The sequence below is a fragment of the Patella vulgata genome, chromosome 3 (assembly GCF_932274485.2).
Source record: "Patella vulgata chromosome 3, xgPatVulg1.2, whole genome shotgun sequence".
Lineage (NCBI taxonomy): Eukaryota > Metazoa > Mollusca > Gastropoda > Patellidae > Patella > Patella vulgata.
The window spans coordinates 39,168,574-39,195,613 of record NC_065881.2 but is presented as its reverse complement, the minus strand read 5'-3'; the positions used below and the strand labels follow the sequence as shown (position 1 = coordinate 39,195,613).

At 34.7% G+C, this 27,040-nt stretch overlaps 1 protein-coding gene across 1 annotated transcript in view; it reads right to left on the bottom strand.

Annotated features, from left to right (window-relative positions):
* LOC126815319 (1-phosphatidylinositol 4,5-bisphosphate phosphodiesterase gamma-1) overlaps positions 1 to 26,203 on the bottom strand; it is a 34,180-nt gene extending 7,977 nt beyond the window's left edge. Inside the window, exons 1-15 of the mRNA XM_056099386.1 lie at positions 26,186 to 26,203; positions 25,887 to 25,942; positions 23,965 to 24,072; positions 22,119 to 22,282; positions 21,243 to 21,434; positions 19,114 to 19,233; positions 16,490 to 16,673; positions 14,711 to 14,779; positions 12,294 to 12,397; positions 11,803 to 11,933; positions 11,079 to 11,230; positions 10,478 to 10,574; positions 9,768 to 9,858; positions 7,854 to 8,024; positions 1,040 to 1,142 (exon numbers count right to left, since the gene is read on the bottom strand). Of these exons, the coding sequence (XP_055955361.1) occupies positions 1,040 to 1,142; positions 7,854 to 8,024; positions 9,768 to 9,858; positions 10,478 to 10,574; positions 11,079 to 11,230; positions 11,803 to 11,933; positions 12,294 to 12,397; positions 14,711 to 14,779; positions 16,490 to 16,673; positions 19,114 to 19,233; positions 21,243 to 21,434; positions 22,119 to 22,282; positions 23,965 to 24,048 (1,662 nt within the window). The 5' untranslated portion in view covers positions 24,049 to 24,072; positions 25,887 to 25,942; positions 26,186 to 26,203. The remainder of the gene's footprint in view (positions 1 to 1,039; positions 1,143 to 7,853; positions 8,025 to 9,767; positions 9,859 to 10,477; positions 10,575 to 11,078; positions 11,231 to 11,802; positions 11,934 to 12,293; positions 12,398 to 14,710; positions 14,780 to 16,489; positions 16,674 to 19,113; positions 19,234 to 21,242; positions 21,435 to 22,118; positions 22,283 to 23,964; positions 24,073 to 25,886; positions 25,943 to 26,185) is intronic.
* Between the last annotated feature and the right edge of the window lie 837 nt (positions 26,204 to 27,040).

The following is a 27,040-nucleotide window of genomic DNA, read 5'->3' as shown; positions in this document are numbered from 1 at the left end:
AACAATATGTATTTAATATATCCAAACACAGATTAAACAGAAACATCCTTGAATTTGCAAATGTTATTTATGTGTCTAATTTTTGTTTGCCAAGTACATTGTGCGTTATACATAATTATTAATGCTGGTGGAATTAGGACTCTCTAGTGATTCTATGTATGCATTATAAGATAGTATTTGACTACAAACAGTAAAGTTTATTATAGGTTAGTCACGCTGACATATGTGAGTAAGACACTGGCTCCATAACCTGGAGGTCGTGTTAGATCCCTATGTTGGCCGAGAAAGCTCATCTGGATTTTCAGGTGTGGTAGTGCAGGACGGAGGGCCTGCAAGGGACATCGTCTAGTCTTTCGGATGGGATGAAACAAGCGGTTGTCATGCCAGATATGCCCACATTTTACAAGTGATAGACAGGCTAAAAAAGTGATTTTCGTACAATAAAGGGCCATAATCCAGGATGTTACGGTCTGACATGTGTCAATATCAAAAGGAACCAAGATCTTTGGGATATAAACATATATTTTAAGTTTAATCCAACTGAATAAACAACCTTGGTATTACATGCTTTTAGACTATTTACTTAAAGGGGAGCAGCCATTTTGACGGAAACTTTTGATCCTTAATCCAGTATTTTACGTTTTGACATGTGTCAATATCGACAGGAACCAATATCTTTGTGATATAAACATATATTTAAAGCTTTATCAAAATTGGATAAAAGTTTATTATCAAGTTTATTATGACTTTAATCCCATCCAAGTTTATGTTATTCAAATGGTTTGGTGTTCCTCTCTCTTTATCTTTATTTGGATTCACATAAAAATGTGAGCATATAAATAGGAGATCCCATGTACACGTGGGAAGGCAAATAAAAGAATTTGAATAAGAGAAGCTTTTAGCACTGCTGTCCAAGCAAAATGTCACTAATAGCATGGTGTACGCCCATCTTCATTAGCCCAGATGGATCAGAAAAGTAAGACACTAAACCCTATTTAATTTCATTTCAAATATTATTATAAAGCAAATAACAACTCACAGCAACAGTAATAGTAACTGGTTCAACACTGATAAATGACTTCATTTCAAATGGAGAAAAGTTTACAGATCTCATACACTCTGGTTTTAACACATATCCACATCTGTAACAAACATTCTTACATTTATAATCACTATATTTTGATCAATTAAATCCTGAAAACCATCTGTCAAGGCAAATTTACTTCATTGAGTGGAGAAAGAAAAGATAAGGATCAACGTATAGAAAGAGCATCACTTATACTTATATGCTTATACAGGTCAGGGCATAATGAAATTAAATAAGAAATTGTTCTAATTTCATAATCTATATCATATTACAAGGTCTGTCCAAGAATAGGACAGACAGACAACCAATATATATTTGAGAACAATAGGTAAATAATAAACACAAAAACATAATATGGAACACAATTACTATTTTAATTAAAGCGACATTTTGTTGAGGGTTCTCTCAACGTTTTCAAGCAAATGATAATGAAAATATGTGTGTGAGTTAGTTGTATTTTACGTCCGCTTCCACCGAGGTGATATTGCAAACAAAATATATATATAATATATATATATATATATATATATATATATATATAATGAAAATAATGTACAGAAGTTTTATATACAAAACAAATGTGGCAGCTAATTAATCATAATCATTAGGGAAACCATTTTATATATTAAGTCACTCTCCGATATAGGAATATAGCCAATAAACCAGTGAGGCAGTGAAATCAGTGAATTTAATTGGTAAATTAAGGTAAATATATCAAAGCCAGTAACAATCAGACGTTTCTGTTACGGTGTCGTGATAAGAACATCACACCTAAGGGCTTATATAAACTCTTAAAAGACAATATTGGGGCCAGTCATTATCACATATGTGATAGAACTGGTTAAACACGTTCCCAATATTATTTTATCACAGAGATCATTGCTACGATAGATGCATAATCAATGCTTCAATAATCGGAAGTGACAAACGCAAAAGGAAAACATGAGTTATCCCTCTATATAACTGACTGAAATGACGAGTAATAACAGATTATTTTATCACAGAGATCATTGCTAGGGGTGATAACAGATACATGTACATGGCGAATTTCTGCTCACTAATAATTCCTTCGAAGACCAAAAGTTGTTATATGAGACTGTAAGTAATTGAATGTCATTAGATAAGAGAACACGAAAAAAATAGAAACAGCCCGTACATTCACGGGTGTTTATTCATTCTATACTTATAAAAACATGGTAATGCACAGACTTTTTCTATTTTTCTGTCATGTTCTCTTATCTAGTCACAGTCAATTTTTTTTTTATGAATTGTCAGATATCCTTTCACAGTCTCACACAACAACTTTTGGTCTTCGAAGGAATTATTAGTGAGCAGAAATTCGCCATGTACATGTATCTGTTATCACCCCTAGCAATGATCTCTGTGATAAAATAATATTTGGAACGTGTTTAACCCGTTTTGTCACATATATGATAATGATTGGCACCAATATTGTCCTTTAAGTCACCGGTTAATTCTATAGCTGCTGAGAAGATACTACAAAAAGCCAGTCAATGTCTCCTAAGAGAAGGTATCCAACATTATAGAAACAATAAAAATCGAATAAATATAAGATGTGAACAGAGCTGTGAATCTCTGAAAGAACTCCTCTCAGAGGAACACTACCAGTCTATTCGGTCAAAACAGCAGCAATTTAACCTTACTCTAAGCAACAATATCAAAGCTAAGCAGAAGAAAAAGTTTGACTATCTGTATATCAACAGACCAAAACAAGACGACATGCCACCAACCAAACATCAACGAGACCAATATCTCAGCAAAACAGTCATAAACCTAGGTAGCCGAGAACTCACAGATGAGAAATAACATTTCTCTCCCGAAGGCTTAAATTCATCCGAACAAAACTAAAAATCAACAGTGACCAATACATTACTAATATAGAGTGTGGATTGCGACAACTAGCTCCCGGTGGTAAAGTGGATTACTTACGTCATCAAATAGCAAGCATCATCTCAAGACCTACAACCAAATTTGACAACCTAACCAAAAATGAAAGAGAAGCTTTACAACAACTGAAAAATGACCAAGAGATCATGTTATATAGTCCCGGCTGATAAAGGCAAAGCCACCTTAATCATGGATAAGCGTGAATACCATGAAACTGTGACACAACTACTTGATGATACCACTATATACAAGAAGCTGAGGAAAGATCCAACTGCAATTTACAAAACTAAACTCACCAACCAACTAAAATCACTCTTAGATCAGAATCACATAACTGACAAGCTTTTCCATCAACTAAAAACAACACATCCAATAGCACTGTATTCAAGAGCTACTATCAAAATTCATGAAAACCTGATTAAAGCTAGACTATTGATTTGTTAGCGAGATACTGTATTTTATAATACAGCACAGTTTCTCTCCAAACTACTTTCACCTTTAGGGAAGTCCGCAACCTCATTCAGAGAAGTTTATAGTAGTTTATACCACCTTTAATGACTACCCAAGATAAGCCACCAGTCAGAGTCACTATCCCCTTTAATGGCAAAATATCATACCAAATAAGAAGATTGTTGCAACAAGCTGGTATCCAGGTAACCTTCTCAGGCACAAACACCATCAAAGACATCCTCCAAGCTAATGGTAAATGTAAGTCAGCCAAACCAACATCACCTAAAGGATACATTTACCAAGTCTTCTGCTCCTGAAAAAGCAGCTACATTGGGGAAACCAGGCAACCATTAGATGTAAGACGTAAGACTTAGCCAACACCAACCAAAACCATCTAACCAGACCTCAGCTGTAGCAGACCACATCCAACAAAATCCAAAACACAAGATACTATGGGAAAAGACAAAGAAATTAGCAATCCACCAAAACCACACAAAGAAAAGGAAGATTTTGGAAGCCATCAACATAAAACGCTACAAACCAGCATTAATAGAGATGAAGGCATATATCTACCACGTGCTTATGATGCAATATTTGCAGGAAATTGAATTATACTTTATTATAAAATGTGTGAGATACCCATATGTCTATAATTTTACTGTAGTGATTGCTAAAATACATAAACTGAACAATAGGACAACAATTATAATAACTGTAATCATAAACTCCGAATCACAATAGTACCCTAGTATGCCCTCTGTGTTTGTGTGGTTATAAATTAATTTATAATAAGTGAAGTATAATAAGTGAATATAATAAGTGTTTTCCTATCTTTTGTTTTTCTCATCTACATAACAATTGATATGTGGTTTCCCTTATAATTGTGTGCGATTATATAATTACCTACTATATGTTTTGATAAGTTTCCTTCTGATCTGTTACTATATATACTAAGGTTATGATAAAGTGGTTTCCCCTAATTATTATTGGCTAATCAGATGTAAATTATTTTATATGTTATTATAAGTTTCCCTTTGACCTGTAACTTTACTATGATTAGTGGTTTCCCCAAATGGTTTATTGGAAATAATTAGTTGTTATATATTTTGTGTATATGGTTTCATAAGCTCTTATTCCTATATCGGAGATTGACTTAATATATTAAATGGTTTCCCTAATGATTATGATAAATTAGCTGTTACTTGTTTTTGTATATAAACCTTCTGTACATTATTTTCATTATATATATATATATTATATATTATATATATATACTATTCAAAAAAAGTAGGGGATATTTGATTTTTAAGTGTTATTAAAGTCACCTAATGAAACTGACGAAGAAACAAATGACAAAATGAAATGAAGTTCACATTCATCGATTTATTCCAAATGATCGTTAGACTAAGTAAGGCACAGACTGACCATTATAAGGGTAAAATGATACCCGGGGTCAAACAGCAAAGTTACCACAGCATCACAACCAAGTCAGTAACGGGTAAATCCTCCTCTGTTTGCCAAACAAGCATTGATCCGACGTGGCATACTCCTAATGAGACGTCTAAGGTCATTTTGGTCCAGATTGTCCCATTCCTGTTGCAACGCAGCAGCAAGTTCTTGGACATTGGCAGGACGTTGTTGACGTTGACGTAACCTCTGTCCAAGCATGTCCCAGACATGCTCGATGGGGGAGAGGTCGGGACTCAGTGCTGGCCAAGGTAATGTGGTGATGTTCTGTTGTTGGAGGTAACCTGTAACGATCCTGGCCCTGTGACATCTTGCGTTGTCATCCTGGAAGATGAAACGGCGGCCATGACGTCGTGCGAACGGCACGACATGGACTGCCAAGATGTTGTCCCGGTAGTACTGGCCTGTAACACGCCCTGCAACAACATGTAAAGCCGTTCTTCCAGCAACAGTGATGCCTCCCCACACCATAACAGAACCACCCCCAAATCGATCATGTCTGATGACGTTAACGTCTTGGAAGCGCTCGTTTCGACGACGCCACACCCTCCTACGTCTGTCCAAAAAATCAACAGTGAACCTTGACTCATCTGAAAACATCACATTGCTCCAGCGTCGATTATCCCAGTGTTGACGATCCCTACACCAACGACGTCTTGCCTGAATGTGATGATCTCTCAAACAAGGGATCACGCGAGGACGTCGGGCGCGAAGGTGACCCCTATGCAGTCGATTCCGAATCGTCTGGCCACTCACTCTCACACCAGTGTCTGTTTGAAGACGAGCGCTGATCTGATTTGCTGTGATGGCACGATTTCTCAAGGCCAAGGTACGGATAAATCGATCCTGGGCTTGAGTTGTCGCCCTTGGTCAACCTGAGCGTGGTCTGTCCTGTACAGATTGTGTATCACGGTATCTGGACCATAGCCTGCTTATGACAGACTGAGAAACATTCATCGTCCGCGCCACAACCGCCTGTGTTGTGCCGATCTGTAGCATGCCAAGGGCACGTAACCTTTCATTTTGGGTAAGCCGACGCATATCAAAATTTGTTTTCTGGTCACTAAAACAATTAAACTGATTTTTCCACCCTGGAATTCAATGCCACAATGACTGTAACATTCAAAGTCAGAGTCGTGCAAATCTTGGGTTGGACCCCCATGATGATCCCAAGCATCACCTGCATTCCATGCGGTAGCTATTGGTGCGTTTGGGCGTCACATATTGGTCTCGTTGATGTTTGGTTGGTGGCATGTCGTCTTGTTTTGGTCTGTTGATATACAGATAGTCAAACTTTTTCTTCTGCTTAGCTTTGATATTGTTGCTTAGAGTAAGGTTAAATTGCTGCTGTTTTGACCGAATAGACTGGTAGTGTTCCTCTGAGAGGAGTTCTTTCAGAGATTCACAGCTCTGTTCACATCTTATATTTATTCGATTTTTATTGTTTCTATAATGTTGGATACCTTCTCTTAGGAGACATTGACTGGCTTTTTGTAGTATCTTCTCAGCAGCTATAGAATTAACCGGTGACTTAAAGGACAATATTGGTGCCAATCATTATCATATATGTGACAAAACGGGTTAAACACGTTCCAAATATTATTTTATCACAGAGATCATTGCTAGGGGTGATAACAGATACATGTACATGGCGAATTTCTGCTCACTAATAATTCCTTCGAAGACCAAAAGTTGTTGTGTGAGACTGTGAAAGGATATCTGACAATTCATAAAAAAAAATTGACTGTGACTAGATAAGAGAACATGACAGAAAAATAGAAAAAGTCTGTGCATTACCATGTTTTTATAAGTATAGAATGAATAAACACCCGTGAATGTACGGGCTGTTTCTATTTTTTTCGTGTTCTCTTATCTAATGACATTCAATTACTTACAGTCTCATATAACAACTTTTGGTCTTCGAAGGAATTATTAGTGAGCAGAAATTCGCCATGTACATGTATCTGTTATCACCCCTAGCAATGATCTCTGTGATAAAATAATCTGTTATTACTTGTCATTTCAGTCAGTTATATAGAGGGATAACTCATGTTTTCCTTTTGCGTTCGTCACTTCCGATTATTGAAGCATTGATTATGCATCTATCGTAGCAATGATCTCTGTGATAAAATAATATTGGGAACGTGTTTAACCAGTTCTATCACATATGTGATAATGACTGGCCCCAATATTGTCTTTTAAGAGTTTATATAAGCCCTTAGGTGTGATGTTCTTATCACGACACCGTAACAGAAACGTCTGATTGTTACTGGCTTTGATATATTTACCTTAATTTACCAATTAAATTCACTGATTTCACTGCCTCACTGGTTTATTGGCTATATTCCTATATCGGAGATTGACTTAATATATAAAATGGTTTCCCTAATGATTATGATTAATTAGCTGCCACATTTGTTTTGTATATAAAACTTCTGTACATTATTTTCATTATATATATATTTTGTTTGCAATATCACCTCGGTGGAAGCGGACGTAAAATACAACTAACTCACACACATATTTTCATTATCATTTGCTTGAAAACGTTGAGAGAATCCTCAACGAAACATTGCTTTAATTAAAATAGTAATTGTGTTCCATATTATGTTTTTGTGTTTATTACGTATGTCAATTGCTAAATGCCGATCAAAGAAGGAATAGGTAAATAAATGTAGCCTATAACAAAACTTTGTAACCAAGGGGTCAAACTCTATGGGTGATCAATAGGATTCTTGTTTCAATGAGATAGCCAACCCATATCAAGCAATGTGAACGACAAACAAATCGATTGCTAGGGATGACCGCAATACAATCACATTAGAATGTAGGCGTAATGGCGTATAAATAATGTAAAATGAACTGAAATAAATATTACTATACTAGCTTTCCATCAATAGTTTTTCAGTTTTTATTTATCCAAACACATCATATACATTACCGTCCATTACGTAGAAACAGGGCATTATTCAACTGTATAAATCTATCAGCTTTCTGATAATTTAAAGCAACCATCTGACATCCATATGACCACATTTGAACTGGATCATAATTGGAAGATAAAACCCTGCGACCACCAGGATAAACCCGAGATAACTGCTTACAGTTGTATCTAAAATAAGATAAATATTTTTACACACCTTGGGATGTTATTTCCTTTGATCTTCTATGAATGTTATGAAAAGTATCAACTTGTTTTGACATCATCAGAGGGTGAGATCTGATATTGACCCTATGGACGATATGAGATGTCACCCTCTGATGACATTACAACAGGTTTATGGACTCTGCAATGAAAAAGGACACAAATTCTTTCTTTTAACATTTTATTCACCTTTTTGTACAATGTTGTTAAACAATTCGGACAAAGAACTTTACCAGGCCCATGTTACTTAGTTTCTTCATCTGACTATCAACAACTTGTCTAAAACTCTCAAATTCTGGATTGTGTAGTATATCCACATCAGTTTTATTTGTAATCCGTAAATGTGAAACTATTCCCATAACTAAATACGGGATTCGGTGGGTAATATTCATCATTTATTTGCTAACTTCCAAGACGTATCTAGACACCCAGCGCACACAGGATTTTTCGCTCACTATCGTGTTTATTATTCCCCCACACTGACCAACTGTTAAAAAAGTTCACAGCCCACTGATTTCTGCGTCTTTCACTCGCTCGAAATTGAAAAGCGTTTATCATTTATATCTCACAATCCGAAATATCCAAGTACATTAAATCCTTGTTAAATATTTTCTGCATAAATTCTGGACTTAGACTAGCTTTAAATAATTCTTTGTCAGAATCTACGTTACCTTTTCAACCATATTTTCTACAAACTGACTTGCGCGAATCAGTTCGTCACCCGAATCATTTGATAACATTGCACACTAATGGCTACCAGACAGGATACGCCCACATTTTGCAAGAGATGGAAAGAGAACAAGCTAAAAACAAACCTGATTTTTTGTACAATCAGGGGCAATAATCCAGAATATTGTGGTCTGAAATGCGCAAATATCAAAAGGGACTGAGATCTTTGGGATATAAAGATATATTTTAAGTTTCATCAAAATCAGATAAAAATTGTGACCTCTAGAGGGTCCACAACCTTCATATTGCATACTTTTACACAATTTGCGTACAAAGAGCAGCCATTTTGTCAGGCAGTTTCATTTTGATTTTCCCGAAATTCAAATTCAACCTTCATTATGGTGGAATGGTGATATATTTAAACGTTTTTTAAAATCGGAAAAAAAAAATTGCGCAATATAAAAATGCGATTTTTCAAACAATCAGAAGCCATAATCCAGGAAGTTTCTTTCAGATATACGCGATTATCAAAAGGAACCAAGATCTTAGTGTGTAATGGTGATATATTCACATTTTTTTGTTTTTAAATCGGATAAAAATTGTGACCTCAACAGGGACTACAAGCTAAAAACGCAATTTTTCGTACTATCAGAGACCATAATTCAGGAAGTTGCGATCCGATATGTGCAAATATCAAAAGTAACCAAGATCTTTGGGTTATAAACATATAATCGGATAAAAATTGTGACCTCTACAGGGACCACACAAGCTAAAAACGTGATTTTTGCATACAATCAGGGGCCATAATTCAGGAAGTTACGATCCGATATGCGCGAATATCAAAAGCAACTGAGATCTTTGGGTTATAAACTTACATTTCAAGTTTCAACAAAATCGGATAAAAATTGTGTCCTCTATAGGGTCCACAAGCTAAAAACACGATTTTTCGTACAATCAGGGGCCATACTTCATGAAGTTACAGTCCAATACATGCCAATATCGAAAGAAACCGAAATCTTAGGGAGATAAACCGTTGCATACCTTGTCATTATTCCAACTTTTTCCTTAGAATTATACTGACCCATTTTACTTTCAGACAATGAAGCCATCTCTGTTATTTTACCACCTTTCACTACAACAAAGAGTAAAAAGATCACTGTTAGAAATATCAGTATTTAAGGATTGTCATATACTTGATACACTTCTTATCATTGGGATTTTCAATCCACTGAAATTAAATTAAAAACATGTTTAATTTACTGCCATTCCATTTACCTTTCTTACAGAGAGAGAGAAAGAAATGTGGTTCAATGTCCATTTGACACAAACTAGGTCATTTGGGGACTGACATATTTCAATAATTACCATGAGCGTAGGGTCTTTAGCAGTGGGGGAAATCGGAGGATCTGCACCAAAACATTGCCATTTGACTCAATGGCAGATCTTATAATCTAAAGTGTATGTGTTTAGACCACTCATCCATCAGACCCCCCTACATTTCTGAAGTTGATATACTTAACTTGGTCTTATTTAAATATGTGTTTTGAATACCTAATTATCCAATTAAAGAATTCTGACATAGCTGCGTCCTAATTTGTCTGTAAAATGTTTTGAAGACCAATGTAAGAGATTCAACTATTACAATATTGTAGTTTGCAAGGGATTCCAATATCGCCCAAATCATGCTCAGAGACTTCAATAAAATTTGGGGATAATTATCCTGTAATTCAGTTTGTGATTAATATACCTACCTGCAAGTGGAAAGGGAACGGATTGACAATAAACAATTAAATCAAGCAACTCCTTTGCTCTACGCTGTATCTGTTCTTGTTTTTGACGCTGTTCTTTCTGTGAAAAAAAACACAAACAAAAAATGCTTGAATACTCTTTCAATAAAATAATTATAGATGGAAGCCTGTCAGAGAATAACACTGTAACAATGCCATTGTTTAAAACGGGGGTTTTAGCGCTAGATAGTATGCATATAGTTTACTTTCAATACATCGTTTGATAATTGTTTACTTATTAGACGACTGGTTTAATTTCCCGAAATGTGTTTATCCGATCTGTTTATGTTCGTTTTGATTACGATTATTTACATATGAAGTACAATTAAAAAAGGTGAATATAAAAAAATGCACACCCATAGATGCTCACCTTACCGTGGTCTCAGTATTGTTATGCATTATCCATTAAAAATAGTAATTCCAACATTGACAAATACATCAATTATCAAACGATGTATTGAAAGTAAACTATATGCATACTATCTAGCGCAAAACCCCCCGTTTTAAACGATGCCATTGTTACAATGTAAGTTAGTACTTTTAAATAAAAGAGAAGATGACTTACGGTTTCTTGAGTTTGCTGAATTACATTACCAATAGCGTCAAGCCATTCAACGAATTCTGCCTGTTCATCACAAGCAAATATATAACCTTCTGTTTGCTTGGAACTATATAATTTAAAAGCAAATCTTTTATTGCCACATCTTTCTGCCAGTTCTTGTTTAAAGAAGAAAAACAAAATACAAACATATTATGTATAATATGGAGATATTCATCAGTATTGATCTTTATCTAGTGAGGGGAGGGGTGTTGGCTGAATGGTCTAATGATTGCACTTTAGATCATACTGTCATTGAGCCAAGTGGCGTGGTTTCAATTCGACACAATCATGTACGTGACAAGGAGTGAGGTCATCTGCCTAACCTCGTGGGTTTCCTCCCACTGATGAAGACACCTATACACCCATGCTAATTATTGAAAACCATGTGTTAGTCCCAAAATGACCTAGTTTGGGTTGAGTGGACATTGAACCCTATTTGTCTCGCTCTTCATACAGTGAATGGTGAACATTTCTATAAACATTATTATGTCTTGGACTTAAAATAAACATAGCAACAATACAAAATATAGATTTTCAATTGACTTCAATACCAAATCCAAGTGAATAGGCCTAAATCTTGGCCCTTTATTTCAAGACATATCTTGTACAGTAATCCATACCATATATTACAATAAAAGTCGGGGCACCATAAGTATCTTTATCTAATTATACTAATATATAAAATTACCTAATATACATGTCTCTAGTGGTATTGTTATATCTCTTAACTTTTCTTCTTCCTCAGCCTCTGTATCAATCACTTCCACATAATTAGCAGGAAAAAGTAACTCAGTTTGTTTACCATAATCTCCCTTCCACCTAACAAAATGAAATATGTCCCCCATATTATCAGTAACACCAATTTCTAAATTCCATTTGGCTGAAGTTCACAGTCTGGAAGTTGTTGTCATTAAATAAGTTTAGTTCTGTGTCAATTGTTGTGGTTTCGATCCTATACTTGTATGTGAAAATAAGATCGTTGTCTGCCTAACCTTATGGGATTGCTTTAGGTTCTATTTTTTTCTCCCACTGCTAAAGAACCCTGTGATAGAGCAAATTGTTGAAATAACAGTATACCATGTTTTAGTCCCAAAATGACATAGCATTTTTTAATATGGATGGGAATAAGGAATTATTCAGACAAATTCACTAGGGTGACAGCAATATGAAAATACTTACCAAGGATCATCAATTTCCATTACATTAGTTATAATGGCACCTCTTTTAAATGATAATTGTGTATCAGGATCGCCAATGTAATCATATAAAGCTCGAACAGAAACCTGTATCAAATACATTTGTTTAAACTTACAACTCAAATATATGTGGTCAGGGATGCTATTTCAAAATTTTGCTCATCTGACATTTCTAGTTGGGGTTAATAGAGACCAGATTTGGTCACCGGATGTCATTTGTTAGCTTCCGGAAATAGTGTCAATATAAGCTTCCATTCCATTTAAAGATACATTCCCGCATACAAACTGGGTGATTTGATGATATATTTGGACTAAATACATATTCAAACTAATTAATTTATCATAATTTTGATTCAAAATTGCCAAGGAATACCCTGCTATAAAAATCGATCAAAAGAGGTCATGTTTGTGTCACGTGACTTACCTCTCTCGGTACCTATAGCAACGGGGGCGAAGTCGGAGGAGAATTCATTGTATACACAAGACGATGTTGTCTTTAATCGCTGACTATTTATTACAAATATCGAATCCTAATTAAATTCTCGGATTATCCACTACCCGCGTCTTTTTGTGTTATTTTTTTCTCAGAAAGTTCCAACCTCGTGGGTTTTCTCCGGGTCCTCCGGTTTCCTCCCACTGCTAAAGACCCCTACGCGCAAGCGAATTATGTAAATAAAATTAAACCATATGTTAGTCCCGAAATGACCTAGTTTGTGTCGAGTGGAGGTTAAACCCCATTTCTCTCTCTCTCTTTCTCAGAAAGTGTTGTAAGTCAAACTCTTCATAAAGTTTATCAACATGTACACCAAGTGCTCAATCTTCGCGTGCAACCTTCGACGTCACGCGTGCAGGTATTCCTAATCGTCGGGCTGTTGATTAGGGGAACCCTTACATTTTTGTCCTGTATACGCTCCATGGGTGTTTTTCAGGGAATCCAGTATTTTTCTAGTAAGATTGGATATCTCTACTTTCCATATATACCAAAATTGCCATACTTTTATTGGAAATAGCCACCGGATAAAAACTTTAATAGGTTTTTAGTACATGTATTCTGAATACAAAAAAATAGGTGAACCTCGCTTTTTTTATATTTAATTCCCGAACAGTATTCAAATTGATGTCAATAATATTCCTACATAACGAAAGCGTCTCTACTAATTACTTAGATCGTGAACTAAATGACCGTTTAAGGTTAGCTTACCGGTTTGACTAATCTTTGACTACATTTAATCTCGTCGACCAACATCAAGGGGATTAATACGTCCGACAAAGGACAAACCACAAATTGTTTTCAGGATTAAGATATAAAGTATATCATGTGGATTAAGAAAGTCGATCAAGTAGTTAATCAATTAAGGTAGGTGTTTAACACCATAAAAAGGTTGATCACATAATTACCTAACCAATCCTGCTTATTATCAACGATAATCGAGATGAGTAGTAAATAAACTATTTTGAAATTTTGGATATTATTCAACATATCGTGCAATCTTGACTCCCCGAGAGAGAAGTTTACCCATTGTTTATCTCTGGGAAAAATCCCCGGCCATTTTTGTATGTTACGTGATGTATCCTTCCGTCGGTCGCTTCACAAAGATCCGAGATGGCAGTTCAAACACACGTTTCTTCAGAAATTTTGCGTATTTAGCCAAATCACTCACATTGCGCGCTAAAAATAATTCCCAGTTAAACATCAAATCAGCCGTTTTCGAATGAACTTTTGATGTCAAGATGTGGAAAACATTCCAACAATCATTAATATGTAACTCATGCAATAAACCGATGCCTAATTGTCGAAAAATTGACAGCATTTCATTCATTCAAATCTAGTCACTGGGGGGCGGAGCTTAGGAACTGATTCAAGACTGACGAAGAGCCGGCGACGGGTAAACCTATCTCTGGGAGCCGAGATTGCATATGGTGATATCTGATTGAGCATATTCCTGGTCGTACATTTGGAAAATCGCGTAAGATATCCGGAATCAAGGGGCGAAGTAGCATCCCTATTGATATATACTGTAAAACAAGAAATCAATGTGAGCAAAATAGCAATGTGTTAAATGCAATCTATTGCCAGTCTCAGTCATTTCAATACACATTATCGTTTCAATACACATTATCATAAGTTCATAACAAAATGAAACTACAACGTTTTATCAGCTATGGGATCAAACATGACACCCCTCAAAACATTAATTTCTTGTTTTATAATCAACATTTTTTGCTTATCACTTCTTTTAATACATGTAGCGATTTGAAAACCGATCATTTTGATAAATATTCTTTTATTTTTACTTCATGTATCTGCTAGTACCCTACAGGTTTAAGCAACACCTGATATCTAAATATGTACAAGTAATTCTATTGAATTTAACTTAAAGAAATGAAATAAATTGATACCAGTTTTTCTTGGTGGTCATCCACATGTGCATAAATACCATCACCATAAATATTAACATCAGCAAATTTCTAAAGTAGAAAAAAACTCAACAAATAATTCTTACTGTCCGAGCCATGCTAAAAAATAATGCATTTTCATCCTGTATGAATAAACTACTTAATTATGGTTATTAAAAACATACTCATGTGTATTGTGTTGTGATTTTTGTAGTGGACGGTGCAAACTATGAGTTCCATTGCAGCTGATAACTGATGGCTATGGAAATTGACCGAAACTAGATCTGACCCATCGGTTATTTTGCACACCGGCAAAATAGAATACTTTCAAAATCAAAATTTCAAACATGACTACGATCGACCTCTGCCAGATAACTATAAAATTCCATGGCCTAGACAGAATGTTGCACATGTAAAGAAGCTACATTATCTCATGACTGGTGTTAAAGAGTTGTATACCTGGTTTTCAAACAGAGGATTATACTGAGTGTTGTGTGTTGATAATTAATGATGAATGTCTGGAGAACCATAAAAGTTAATTGTTATCTGGGAATCTTATCAATAGGGGCCATAAACCAGGATTTTACGGTCCGATATGCATGAATATCGAAAGAAACCACAACCTTTTAGATATAACATATATTTTAATTTTCATCAAGATCGGATAAAAATTATGACTTCTAGAGGGTCCACAACCTTGGTATAACATACTTTTACACTATTTGCGTACAATTAGCAGCCATTTTGTCCAGCAGTTTTGGTACGATTTTTACGAAATTCATTGGGGTCCACAAGCTAAAAACGTGATTTTTCAAACAATCAAGAGCCATAATCCAGGAAGTTACGTTCCGATATGCACAATTATCTAAAGGAACTGAGATCTTTGTGACATAAACATAAATTTAAAGTTTCATCAAAAGGATTAAAATTGTGACCTCTATTTGGTCCACAACCTTGATATTTCATACTTTTACACTATTTGGGTATGAAGAGCGGTCATTATCCGGCAGTTTTGAACTCAACCATCATTAGGGTGTAACAGTGATATATTCAAACATTTTTTTAAATCAGATAAAAATTGTGACCTCTAGAGAAACCACAAGCTAAAAATGTGATTTTTTGTACAATCAGGGGCCATAATCCAGGAAGTTACGATCTGATATGCATGAATATCAAAAGGAACCAAGATTTTTTGGTTATAAACATACATTTCAGGAATTTTTGCAGGAGGGGGTTTGCCAGGCTTCTGTTAAGAAAATATGACAGTTGACAATGCACGATACCATCATCGTCTCTAAATTACATAGGCATACATACAAATTAGTTATTTAATATTAAGATTTACGCGACAATTCTGTGTGAAGGTCTAAAACCGATAAATGTAAGAAATATGCCATGGATAACTATATATTTATCTTCATTTCGAAGTTATTGTAAATACAACTCAAAATTATCAAGGTCAAAGTAGAAGTTTCGATAATAAAACCCATTTAAACAGTCAAAAGGGAATAATTATTTCATTAAACAAACGGTTGCCATGCAAGACACATTTTGCAAGGGATGGACAGAGAACAAGCTGAAAAGGCAATTTTCCTAAAATCAGGAGCCATAATCCAGGAAGTTATGGTCTGACATTTGACAGTAACAAAAGGAACCAAGATCTTTTGGATATAAACACATATTTTAAAGAGCATGTCAAATGACATGCCAGTGGTTTAATCAAGCCAGAGGTTTAATCTGATTAAAATAAATATCATGCAAGACCGTAAAGTTTCTACTTACATCAGTAATATCATCTGCATCAAGTAAAGCACTAGTTGCTGGCTTTTTCAAAACCATTTGTTTAGCAATTGGTCGTTTCTTAAAGAAATCTACTAACTTCTCCATGGATAAAAATCTAAAAGATCCTATTGAAAATAATCCTCCTTCTCTAGAGATTGCAAAATGTCGAATGGTACGATTATATCTGAAATGATGAATATCACATTTTGTTAGGTTCTAAGATAATTATATCCAGAAATGTGTATATTCAAAGTTCATGAAAATCCATTCTCTAGAAGCACAGTTATTGTGTTTCAAAGGATCAAACAATCACATTGTAGTTTGCTAATTAAATATACTTTGATGACATGTATGTTTGAACTTGGGTGAGTGACTGTGATAATGAAGGTATATAGGCCTAACATTTTTTATCAAAATCAATTCACTAAAAATAAAGTTGTTGCGCTTAAAGCTGAACTCCAATTACAAAACTAAAGAAATAATTAAATAAAAAAGGTAACGCCCTAAACGACCGCCATACTTGTTTTCAATTTGTAGAAGAAACATGGTGATCGCTTAGGGGTAACAAAAACACACAGGCCACGCCCACGTCCGGTACATGCCGTGTCAAGCAAACTGTCCACTACCAAATACCTCCTGACTGATCGAAGTTCTTTCACTATCACTACTATCAGCTAACTGAAAATATTATTGCTACACAATTATTATGTCTGATCATGTATTGTACTAATTAGACAAAATAAGTCAACAACAATTTCCATATGCTCTAAAAAAAAACCCTGAAAAACTGCCTTACCCCAAACAATAACAAATCTACCAACAAACACCAACCAATTTTTTGCTTATTTGGTGAAATGTTTTGCACAACAATGTAGAAACACCAAATAATTTTCTGCATCACAAAGTCTAGTATTATCGTTCCAAAACATATCTAAAGCAGCAATAAAACTATGTTCCCTCCATCAAATAGGTATATTTTCACTTCAAAAGAGTATAAAATTCCATGTTGTTGACATAAACTCAAGGGACATAATGTTCATGAAAAAGATATCGCCATCCAAAATTATGTCCCTTGAACTGATCATCATAAATAACAAGAGAGTGACCTTTCTTGATTATTTTGAAGTGAAAATATACCTATTTGATGGAGAGAAAAACAGTTTTATTGCTGGTTGGATACATTTTGAATACTGGGCTTTATGATGCAGAAAATTTTTTTTTTGTGTTTCTTCGTTATTGTCTAAAACATTACACGAAAAAAGAAGAATTGAATGGTGTTGGCAAAGTCCTTGTTTGGGGTAAGACAGTTTTTCTCTATTTTTTTTGGAGCAAAAGTTCATCGTGGTTGGCTTATTTCATCTAATTAGTAAAATAATATGTACCTGATCAGATATAATAATTGTGTAGCAATAATATTTTCAGTTAGCTGATAGTAGTGATAGTGAAAGAACTTCGATCAGTCAGGAGGTAATTGGTAGTTGACTAGCTAACTGGATGTGGACAGTTTGCTTGACACGTCATGTACTGGACGTGGGCGTGGCCTGCCTGTGTTTTTGTTACCCCTAAGCGATCCCCATGTTTCTTCTACAAATTAAAAACAAGTATGGCAGTCGTTGAGGGCATTACCTTTTTTTTATTTAATTATTTATGTTGTTTTGTAATCGGAGTTCAGCTTTAAAAAGGATCAACCGATTTGGTCACAAACGAGTGACTCTGATACAGGGCTACGCAGTTAACAACACTAGCGCCCCCTAGAATATCGTCGTGTATAAGAGTTACCATATATACACAACATTTTTGCAACATATGGAATTATAAATATTGCTACACAGTAGACTGGAATATGTAACTTTTCGGTAAGCAAGTTAAATAATCTATAGATTTTATTTCTACAGTTCCCACAAGGCCACTATAAAAAATTATAATGCATTTTTCTCCCAACAGGTATGTTGTTGAGGATTTACTTAATTTCTATGCTGTTTTTATTTAATATGACAGTTGGTTGGGTTCAAAGAGCAGTACTTCATATCAATTGCCCTTTTTTGAAGATCATAATATTGTTTGCGTGACTGTAATAGCAGTAAACGGCTTTGTTCTAGAAAATTCTTATGACATGTGAACAATACGTGATTGACTAAGAATGGACCGCTTCATGCCATTGATAGATTCCCACATATCAATTAACTTTTATTGTTCTACTACCAGACACTCATCATTAATTATCAACACAACACTCGGTATACAACTCTATAACACCAATCATGAGATTATGTGGCTTCTATACGTGCGCATTATTCTGCACTGGCCGTACAATTTTATAGTTACATAGTGGAGGTCGATCGTAGCCATGTTTGAAAATTGGGTTTTAAAATAAGGCCTTTTTTCAGGCGTGCAAAATGACCGATGTGTCAGATCTAGTTATGGTTTTTTTCCATAGCCCTTGGTTCCGACCAGCATATACGGCTGACGTGGAACCCATGCTCTGATAATAAAGATATATCCCACAAAGTTTCCAAAACTGTGTTAGAAGAACCCAATTTAAAATATAACTAGATTTAAATTGCTTTAAGCTCAGATGTGCATATATGTGCAATGTAAGATGCAGAGAGAAACAGATAACTTACATTATGGATAAAGAATAAGGACATATTCGTCTTCCACAAGGACGAATGAGGAATGTTCCATTGTCTGTGGCTCTTCTAAGAAGGTTTTCTGCACCGTGACGATCAGTCACATGATACCATCTAAAAATTCAAAGTAAGGCTACACAAAATAAATGTCTTGTTTCTCGGGCAACTGACAGCTGAAACTATAAGGGGGGAGGGGGGGGGGTATTTTTTTTTTTACCTCATTTCTGGCTAGAGGATGGTGCAAAATAAAATTTGGCTATTGTTGAAAATTGTTGGGGCGGGAGGGCGGCCTTGTATTTTTTTTTTTTTTTAATGAGAAAGTCATTACTCGTCTACGGTTTTGCTTTCAGTTATATATTATACATACTTAGAACATAAACCCAAAAATCAAGTCTACTCAAACACTGAACACTGACTGAAAGGAAAATAATTTTCCATATTTAATTCACGTAATGTAGCTTACTAATGGTAATGGTGACAACCATAATTAAAATTGGTTTAAAATAAAATTCCGTACGACTATTAATAGACGTCCATAATAACGACAATATTTTAAAGAGTAAGCCTCTGTCAGCATGTGTATCAAAAATAATCATCACTGTAAACGACACTTAGATCTAAATCTAGTATCGCTGGTTTATAATGATTGACCTAATTCCAACCAATGCATGTCACGTGTCATCGGGATTCGGGAAATGACTGTTTCTCAGGATATTCGGTGTGTTTCTCAGAATATTTAGTGTTCTATCTGGGGTTTATATCGAATGACTATTTAAATTTAACTAACAACTGGTCAGTAAAACCATCAAATGTGTAATCCAATTATTATTTTCCGGATTATCAAAACTACCGTTAAATGTGCCAATGACCCAGATTCTGACTAAGGTATGGTAACTATCATCGTATCGTATTCGTAGCCACAAGTTATAATAATTAACCTGTTCTACGATTCATTGTTTTATAAGTAGGATTTTTTCAAACATGGACCGACTGAAGCCGGCAATAATGAGCCGATTAAGATCGAATGATTGAAATACATTGCATTGTTGTCAATGACTTTCGGTGTTTAACACGAATCAAATTCTAGTTCACAAGGGGAGGTAATTAAAATCATGTGATACAAAAATGGAGGTTCTTTCGATATCAATAAAAAAGACCCGTAAATGAGCGTTTGCATCTAAATCAGTTTAATACATTTGAATGGATATTTACGTATAGGGCATGTAGATACATGCAGCATATTCTTTTTATGACTTGCTTATCGATGTTCGGGCAGGCGTTACATATTTTTTATTTTTCATCAAGACTAATAAATAGGCCGCACGCGCAACCAATTTTGCGTGCGGGCGGTGCCCGAGAAACAACTTATTTTATTTGTGTTGCCTAATGTATAATTCAATGTATTAAATAAATATTACAAGCAGGACATTGTGGCTAAGTAATATGCTATGCATCTTGTGCCAAAAGTGCAGGAGGCATTGTCCATCAGCCTTCTGATAAATATGCAGCTGGTGATATCACTGCCTCAATCCCAAAATAAATAGATGCCACTTATCAATTACTTTTACAAACTAAAGCTCCAAGCAATCAAACTGCTTTACCTGCACAGAAAATCTGATGTAACGAACCTAGACACCAAGTTTCATTACTCACACTTAATTAGAATAAGAGTTATCATGCTTGAAAGCATCAACAAATCAAATTGCTGATATCTGCTTAGCTCAAGCATAAAATGCTCAGAAAATTCAATAACGATATTACCCTTAATCAATATCTACTCCATGTTTGAACATTTTACCTCAATTATTGGGTTCCAAAAGGTGTGTCGGACAGATAGACAGACCCGTTCTAATGGCCCCCTACATTCTTTAAAAGGCGGGTACCAAAAAGAGACAACATTCTAAATATTTCCAGTTAAGTGGGTTGAATCAGAAATTAACTGACAACATGACTTGTAACTTCCTATGATATGTCAGATAACTTCTTTAAAAAATCTCAAGAACTGTTTCTGGACAGACAAACAGACAAAGGTAACAAATTCCTGGTGTACCCCGGTCATTTTATGGTGAAGCATAATTTTTTAGATTGGATTAGGCTCCAATGCAAAATGTGTGTATGCCTACGGTTCATTTAAAAAATCTGGTTCAACTGGAATTGGATCAGAAAGTAATATGGATTTTTCTTGTCCCAGATATAGAGGTGTTTGTTGATAAAATTCTACCATTTCCACAATACTTTCAAAACCAACTGCTTGATTTAAATAATATTTTCCATCTTTATAATTGATTCTACAATGACATGTCTTGTCATTATTCCTGAAAATATATCAAAATTAAAATATATAATGCCCCAACAGACAATATCTCACCCAGTTTTTAAAAATTCCATTAGGAACTTTGTTTTGTATCAAACTCACAAAATTCCATGAATTTGAAAGTCGGTTGGGGGATAACTCCCCAAAAATTACAATCGAAATATTCTTTGGAATTTCTGTTGGGTTTCAATAAAACCTGTCGACAACACTAACCTGTAGAGTATTTACAAGACCTCAAAATGGAGGTGACAATATACATCAATATAAAATGTGGGCATATATAACATCCACATATGTTATACAAAACTTTAGTCCTACAATACTCAGGGAGCCATGGTGGCTCAGTGAGTAGGATGTTGGCTCACTAACCTGGAGATCCTGTGTTTGATCTCTGCACTGGCCGAGAAAGTTCATCTGGATTTTCCAGCGTGGTTCTCCCTTGTCAGGGGTGTAGAATGGAGGGCCTAGCAAGGGACAATGTATAGTCTATTGGATGGGACAAAAAATAAAAATAGCACACTGCATGGTGTATGCCCGTCTTCATTAGCCCAGTCGAAGCAGAACAGTACAACGTTAAACCCCATTTCATTTCATTTCCTACAATACTCTAAAATAACTAAACATTCCAATACATCATCAAGTGTAATAAAGTAATAATGTACATGGTAATCAATTCAGTACCTACCAAAAAGAAATAGAGTAACCATTCTTGTCATTTTCTCTAATTAAGAAACATCCACTTGTTTTTGAACTATAATTATTTATAATCTCTTCAGCTGTTTTTGACTTTTTTTTCCCATGAAACCAGATCTGTACAGCAACATCATCCTCATCTCCAACGTAAACATCCTTATTAAATAATAATATAATAATTTCAAACAACACCAAAAATTAAGCACAAAACTAGAATGTTCACAATGTTTTCACAAAACTAGAATGTTCACAATGTTTTCACAAAACTAGAATGTTTACAATGTTTTCTCAAAACTAGAATGTTCACAAGGTTTTCACAACATAAGAATGTTCACAACAACTGAATCTTCACTAGATTTTCAAAACACTTGTATGTTCACAAAGTTCTACAAGATGAACAAGGGCATTAAACCACATATAATTATTGGAAATTGTTGTATTTGGCCTATTTGTCAAAATTATCTAAAGAAAGCTAATTCATCGGAGAAGTCAACAAGGAATGTCTCATATTTATTCTTTAAAGATTAATGGGAGCATTTACAAGACACTGATATCAATGTCCTATAGGATCTACAAAATGAAACAAGGGCTGTGAGTCTGCGACTCTTAGAACTAATAAATAGAAATTGTTGAAACTCGATAGGTTTCTCTGTTTTACTAATTCAAACAATGCATATAAATTTCATAATGATCAGATGATAATGTTTGTCATTCGGGCGTTCACACAGTTCTACAAAGTGAAACTCCAGTGGTTCTGAATGGAAATTGTTGAAATTCAATAGGCTTCTCCGTTTTATTACTGGTAATTTAAATAATGCATATGAATTTTATACAGATTAGATGATAACTTTTATCATTTGAGTGTTCACAGGGACATATAAAGTGAAACAAGCTCAAAAACTCTAAAAGTGATAAACGAATTTCGATATGCCTCTTCGTTTTAGTAACTCAAATAATGCAAGTAAATTATTTACAGATCGGGTGATAACTTTTGTAGTTGTTGCATTCACAAGGTTCTACAACATGCAACCGCATTTGAGTGAATAACGAGCAGTTGCCATGCAAGATATGTCCACATTTGCAAGAGATGGACAGAGAAAAAGTTAAAAAATGATTTTTCCTAAAACTGGGGCCATAATCCAGGAAGTTACGGTTTGAGATGCGCCAATATCGAAAGGAACCAAGATCTTTGGGTTATAAACATACATTTCAAGTTTTGGATATAAATTGTGACCTCCCGAGTGTGCACAAGCTAAAAAACGTGATACCAAGGGCCATAATCCATGAAGTTGTTGTCCGATATGTGCCAATATCAAAAGGAACCTATATAATTGTTTTGGAATATAAACCTATATTTCAAGTTTCGTCATAATCAGATAAAAATTGTGATCTTTTGAGTACCACAAACAAAATGTGAATGGACGGACCGGGGCAACAACAATATACATCCACATGAAAATGTAGGCATATAAAAAAGCATATCCAAGGACAACTCAAGCACACACAAGATTCAACAAAGTGAAAAGGTCAATAATTCAGGAAGTATTTATAGAAAATATTAACAATACAACGGTTTGATGATAAAGGTAATAATTACTAGCTAGAGATTGTTCACAAGAAATTATAGACAGACACACAGTATGATAATCAGGAATATCATACTTTATAATTACAAAACCGATTCTATTTGACTCTAAGAGCTGAATTATTAGTAGAGCCAAAAAGGAAATCAGTAAAGTTCACTTGGGGTCTTTGATTTGTACAAAGGTATAGTTAAGAAAATCACATACATCATCATCATCCCCCAGTGAAGAAACAAAATGGAGAAATAATCTTACTTCATATGGGAAGTCATAAATATCATCTTCTATTTCTTCTTCTTCATCTTTAGGAGGTGTCAGAATTAAAACTTGATCATTCATAATACAAAAATAAGTTTGCCAAATCTTTAATGAAATAAAAAATATAATAATTAAAATACAGGCCTACTGCTTGTGTACTTTAATAAAGACACTGTGTCCATGACGGATCAAAAATCATTCCTCAAATTAGAAATGAAATGGGGTTTAACCATGGATGATCTTTCTCCCGTATATACAGGACATGTCATACGCAAGATGGCAAACATTGGGAATATGCCCAATTGGACATCAAGATATGGTTAATCATATTCAAAATTCAACCAGTGGCTGCCAGGCAGGATATGCCCACATTTTGCAAGAGATGGACAGAGAACAAATTTAAAACAAAAACGATTTTTTGTACAATCAGGAGCAGTGATGGGATTTCAAAAATTTTCTTGTGAGACATTTTACCGAAAATAAAGGGGCATAACTTTTATCGTTATTTAAGCAGACGGATTCATACCACAATTGAAAATCACGTGTCAACAAAACATTCAAATCCTGTACGTAATAAAAATATGTGAACCTCGCTATTTTTCATATTTAATTCCCGTACGGTATTCAAATTTATGTCAGTAACAATCCTACAAAATAACTCATTTACATAATACATTGAATGAAAGCTTGCCGATCACTAATATTCCTACAAAATTACGTGTCTTCATTTATATGGCAGCAAATGAATGCAGAACTTCCTGAATAAGAATCGGTTTCTTCTTTATAAAATGTCAACAAAATATTCATATCCGCGCGTAATAAAAATAGGAACACCTCGCTATTTTTCATATTTAGTTCCCGTATGGTATTCAAATTTATGCCAAGGATATTCCTATAAAATTACATGTTTTCGTAATACAGTAGAATGAAAGCGTTTTTTTAAAATCGGATAAAAATTGTGACCTCTAGAGGAACCACAAACTAAAAACGTGATTTTTCGTACAATCAGGGACCATAATTCAGGAAGTTACGATCAGATATGCGTGAATATCGAAAGCAACCAAGATCTTTGGGTTATAAACATGCATTTCAAGTTTCCTCAAAATCGGATCAAAATTGTGACCTCTAGAGTGTCCACAAGCTAAAAGCATGATTTTTCGTACAATCAGAGGCCATAATCCATGAAGTTATGGTCCGATACATGCCAATATCACAAAGAACCGAGATTTTGGGGAGATAGACCTATATTTCAAGTTTCGTCAAAATCAGATAAAAATTGTGACCTGTAGAGTGTCCACAAACAATTTGTCCGGACGGACAGGGGCGACGACAATATGGGCGTATAAAAAAATATTTACTGTACTGAGGCTATAACTATTACAAATCTTGATCAATGTGATCAACATTTGATGGTGTTATACGCCTACTTTAATTGATTAACTACTTAATCGGCTTTAATTGACTTTCTTAATCTTTGTGATTTCCATTATATCTTAATCTTGAAAACAATTTGTGGTTTCTCCATTGTCGAACATTAAAATCCCCTTGAACACACATATTTTTTTTTTGAATACTACTATCATGGCATGAAGTTCAATTCAGTACCATACAGGAAATATGAAAAATAGCAAGGTCCACCAATTATTTTTTTACTAAGCATAAATATTATTCAGAACACCATATATTACATAAAATAACAAACCTTTTTAATTGAAGTCTATTAAAGGTAATGAAAGCCTATTGACCCTATTTCCTAAAGCTGATCAGTCTTCTGGTAACCTAATTCTGGTCTCTATTAACCCCAACTAAAAATGTCCAATGAGCAAAGTTTTGGATACAGCATTCATGGGTATAATGTCCCACTTTTCTGCTCCATCTGGGCTAATATAGATGGTTCTTTATTAGAAAAATATACTTACATCTGTGGATGTATTTTTCAGATGTAAAATTCCACTTTTTAAATCGGCGTTTATAACTGTAAGAAATTAACAAGCGGTTGCCATGCAAGATACGCCCACATTTTGCAAGAGATGAAAAGAAAACAAGCCAACAGTGAGGCTAATATCCCCCAAATCGCCGAAATCCATAAACAGATATTGATTAATTGCACATAATTTATCTTTTTCAAAAGTATCGAGCAATCAAACTGATTATCTATACTTAGTCTTAGCATAAAATGTTCACAATCAAAATCAGTCAAGGTTTTGAAGTACCGTACCTGCTAGTGAAACTATACACTAAGTTTCATCACTCTCCATCAATTAGAATTAAAGTTATAGTATCCTAAAAAAGAATCAACCAATCAAATTGCTTATCTCTGCTCAGCTTACCCTAAGTAGAACATGCTCATTTCGAATTCCATCAAGGAATTTAAGTAATGAATGCCTACACCACATTTGAACATTCTACCTCAATTAGAAGGAGAGTTATTGTGTTCTAAAGTCTCAACCAATCAAATTGTTTATTGATCAATTGATGTATTGAAACTATATATCAAATTTCATTCACTTAATTAGAACTAAAGTTATCTTGTCCCAAAGCATCAACTTCGAACTCCATCAAGGTATTCACCTAAGAAACGCCTACACCAAGTTCTAGCTCAATTAGAAGGAAAGTTATTGTGTCCCAAAAAGTGTGACAGACGGACGGACACACCCATTTTAATAGTCCCCTGCTCCAGGATGTTAAACTTCGGCGTGCGTCAATATCATAACAAACCGAGATCTCTGGGATATAAACATACATTTTAATTTTCATCAAAATCGAATAAAAATTGTGACCTCTAGGTTCCACAAGCTAAAAACCTGATTTTTTACAATCAGAGGACATAAACCATAAACTTACGGTCTGATACATGCCAGTATCGAAAGGAACTTAGATTTTGAGAATATATTTCAGGTTTCGTCAAATTCGGATAAAAATTGTGACCTGTAGAGTGACCACAAAGAGGGGCGACGATAATATATGTCCACATGAAAATGTGGGCGTATAAAAACATAAATATTAAGCTTTCTATAAATACAGTCATGCTTAGTGGCTTTCATTTCGACAATACTATACACAGGAAAACACC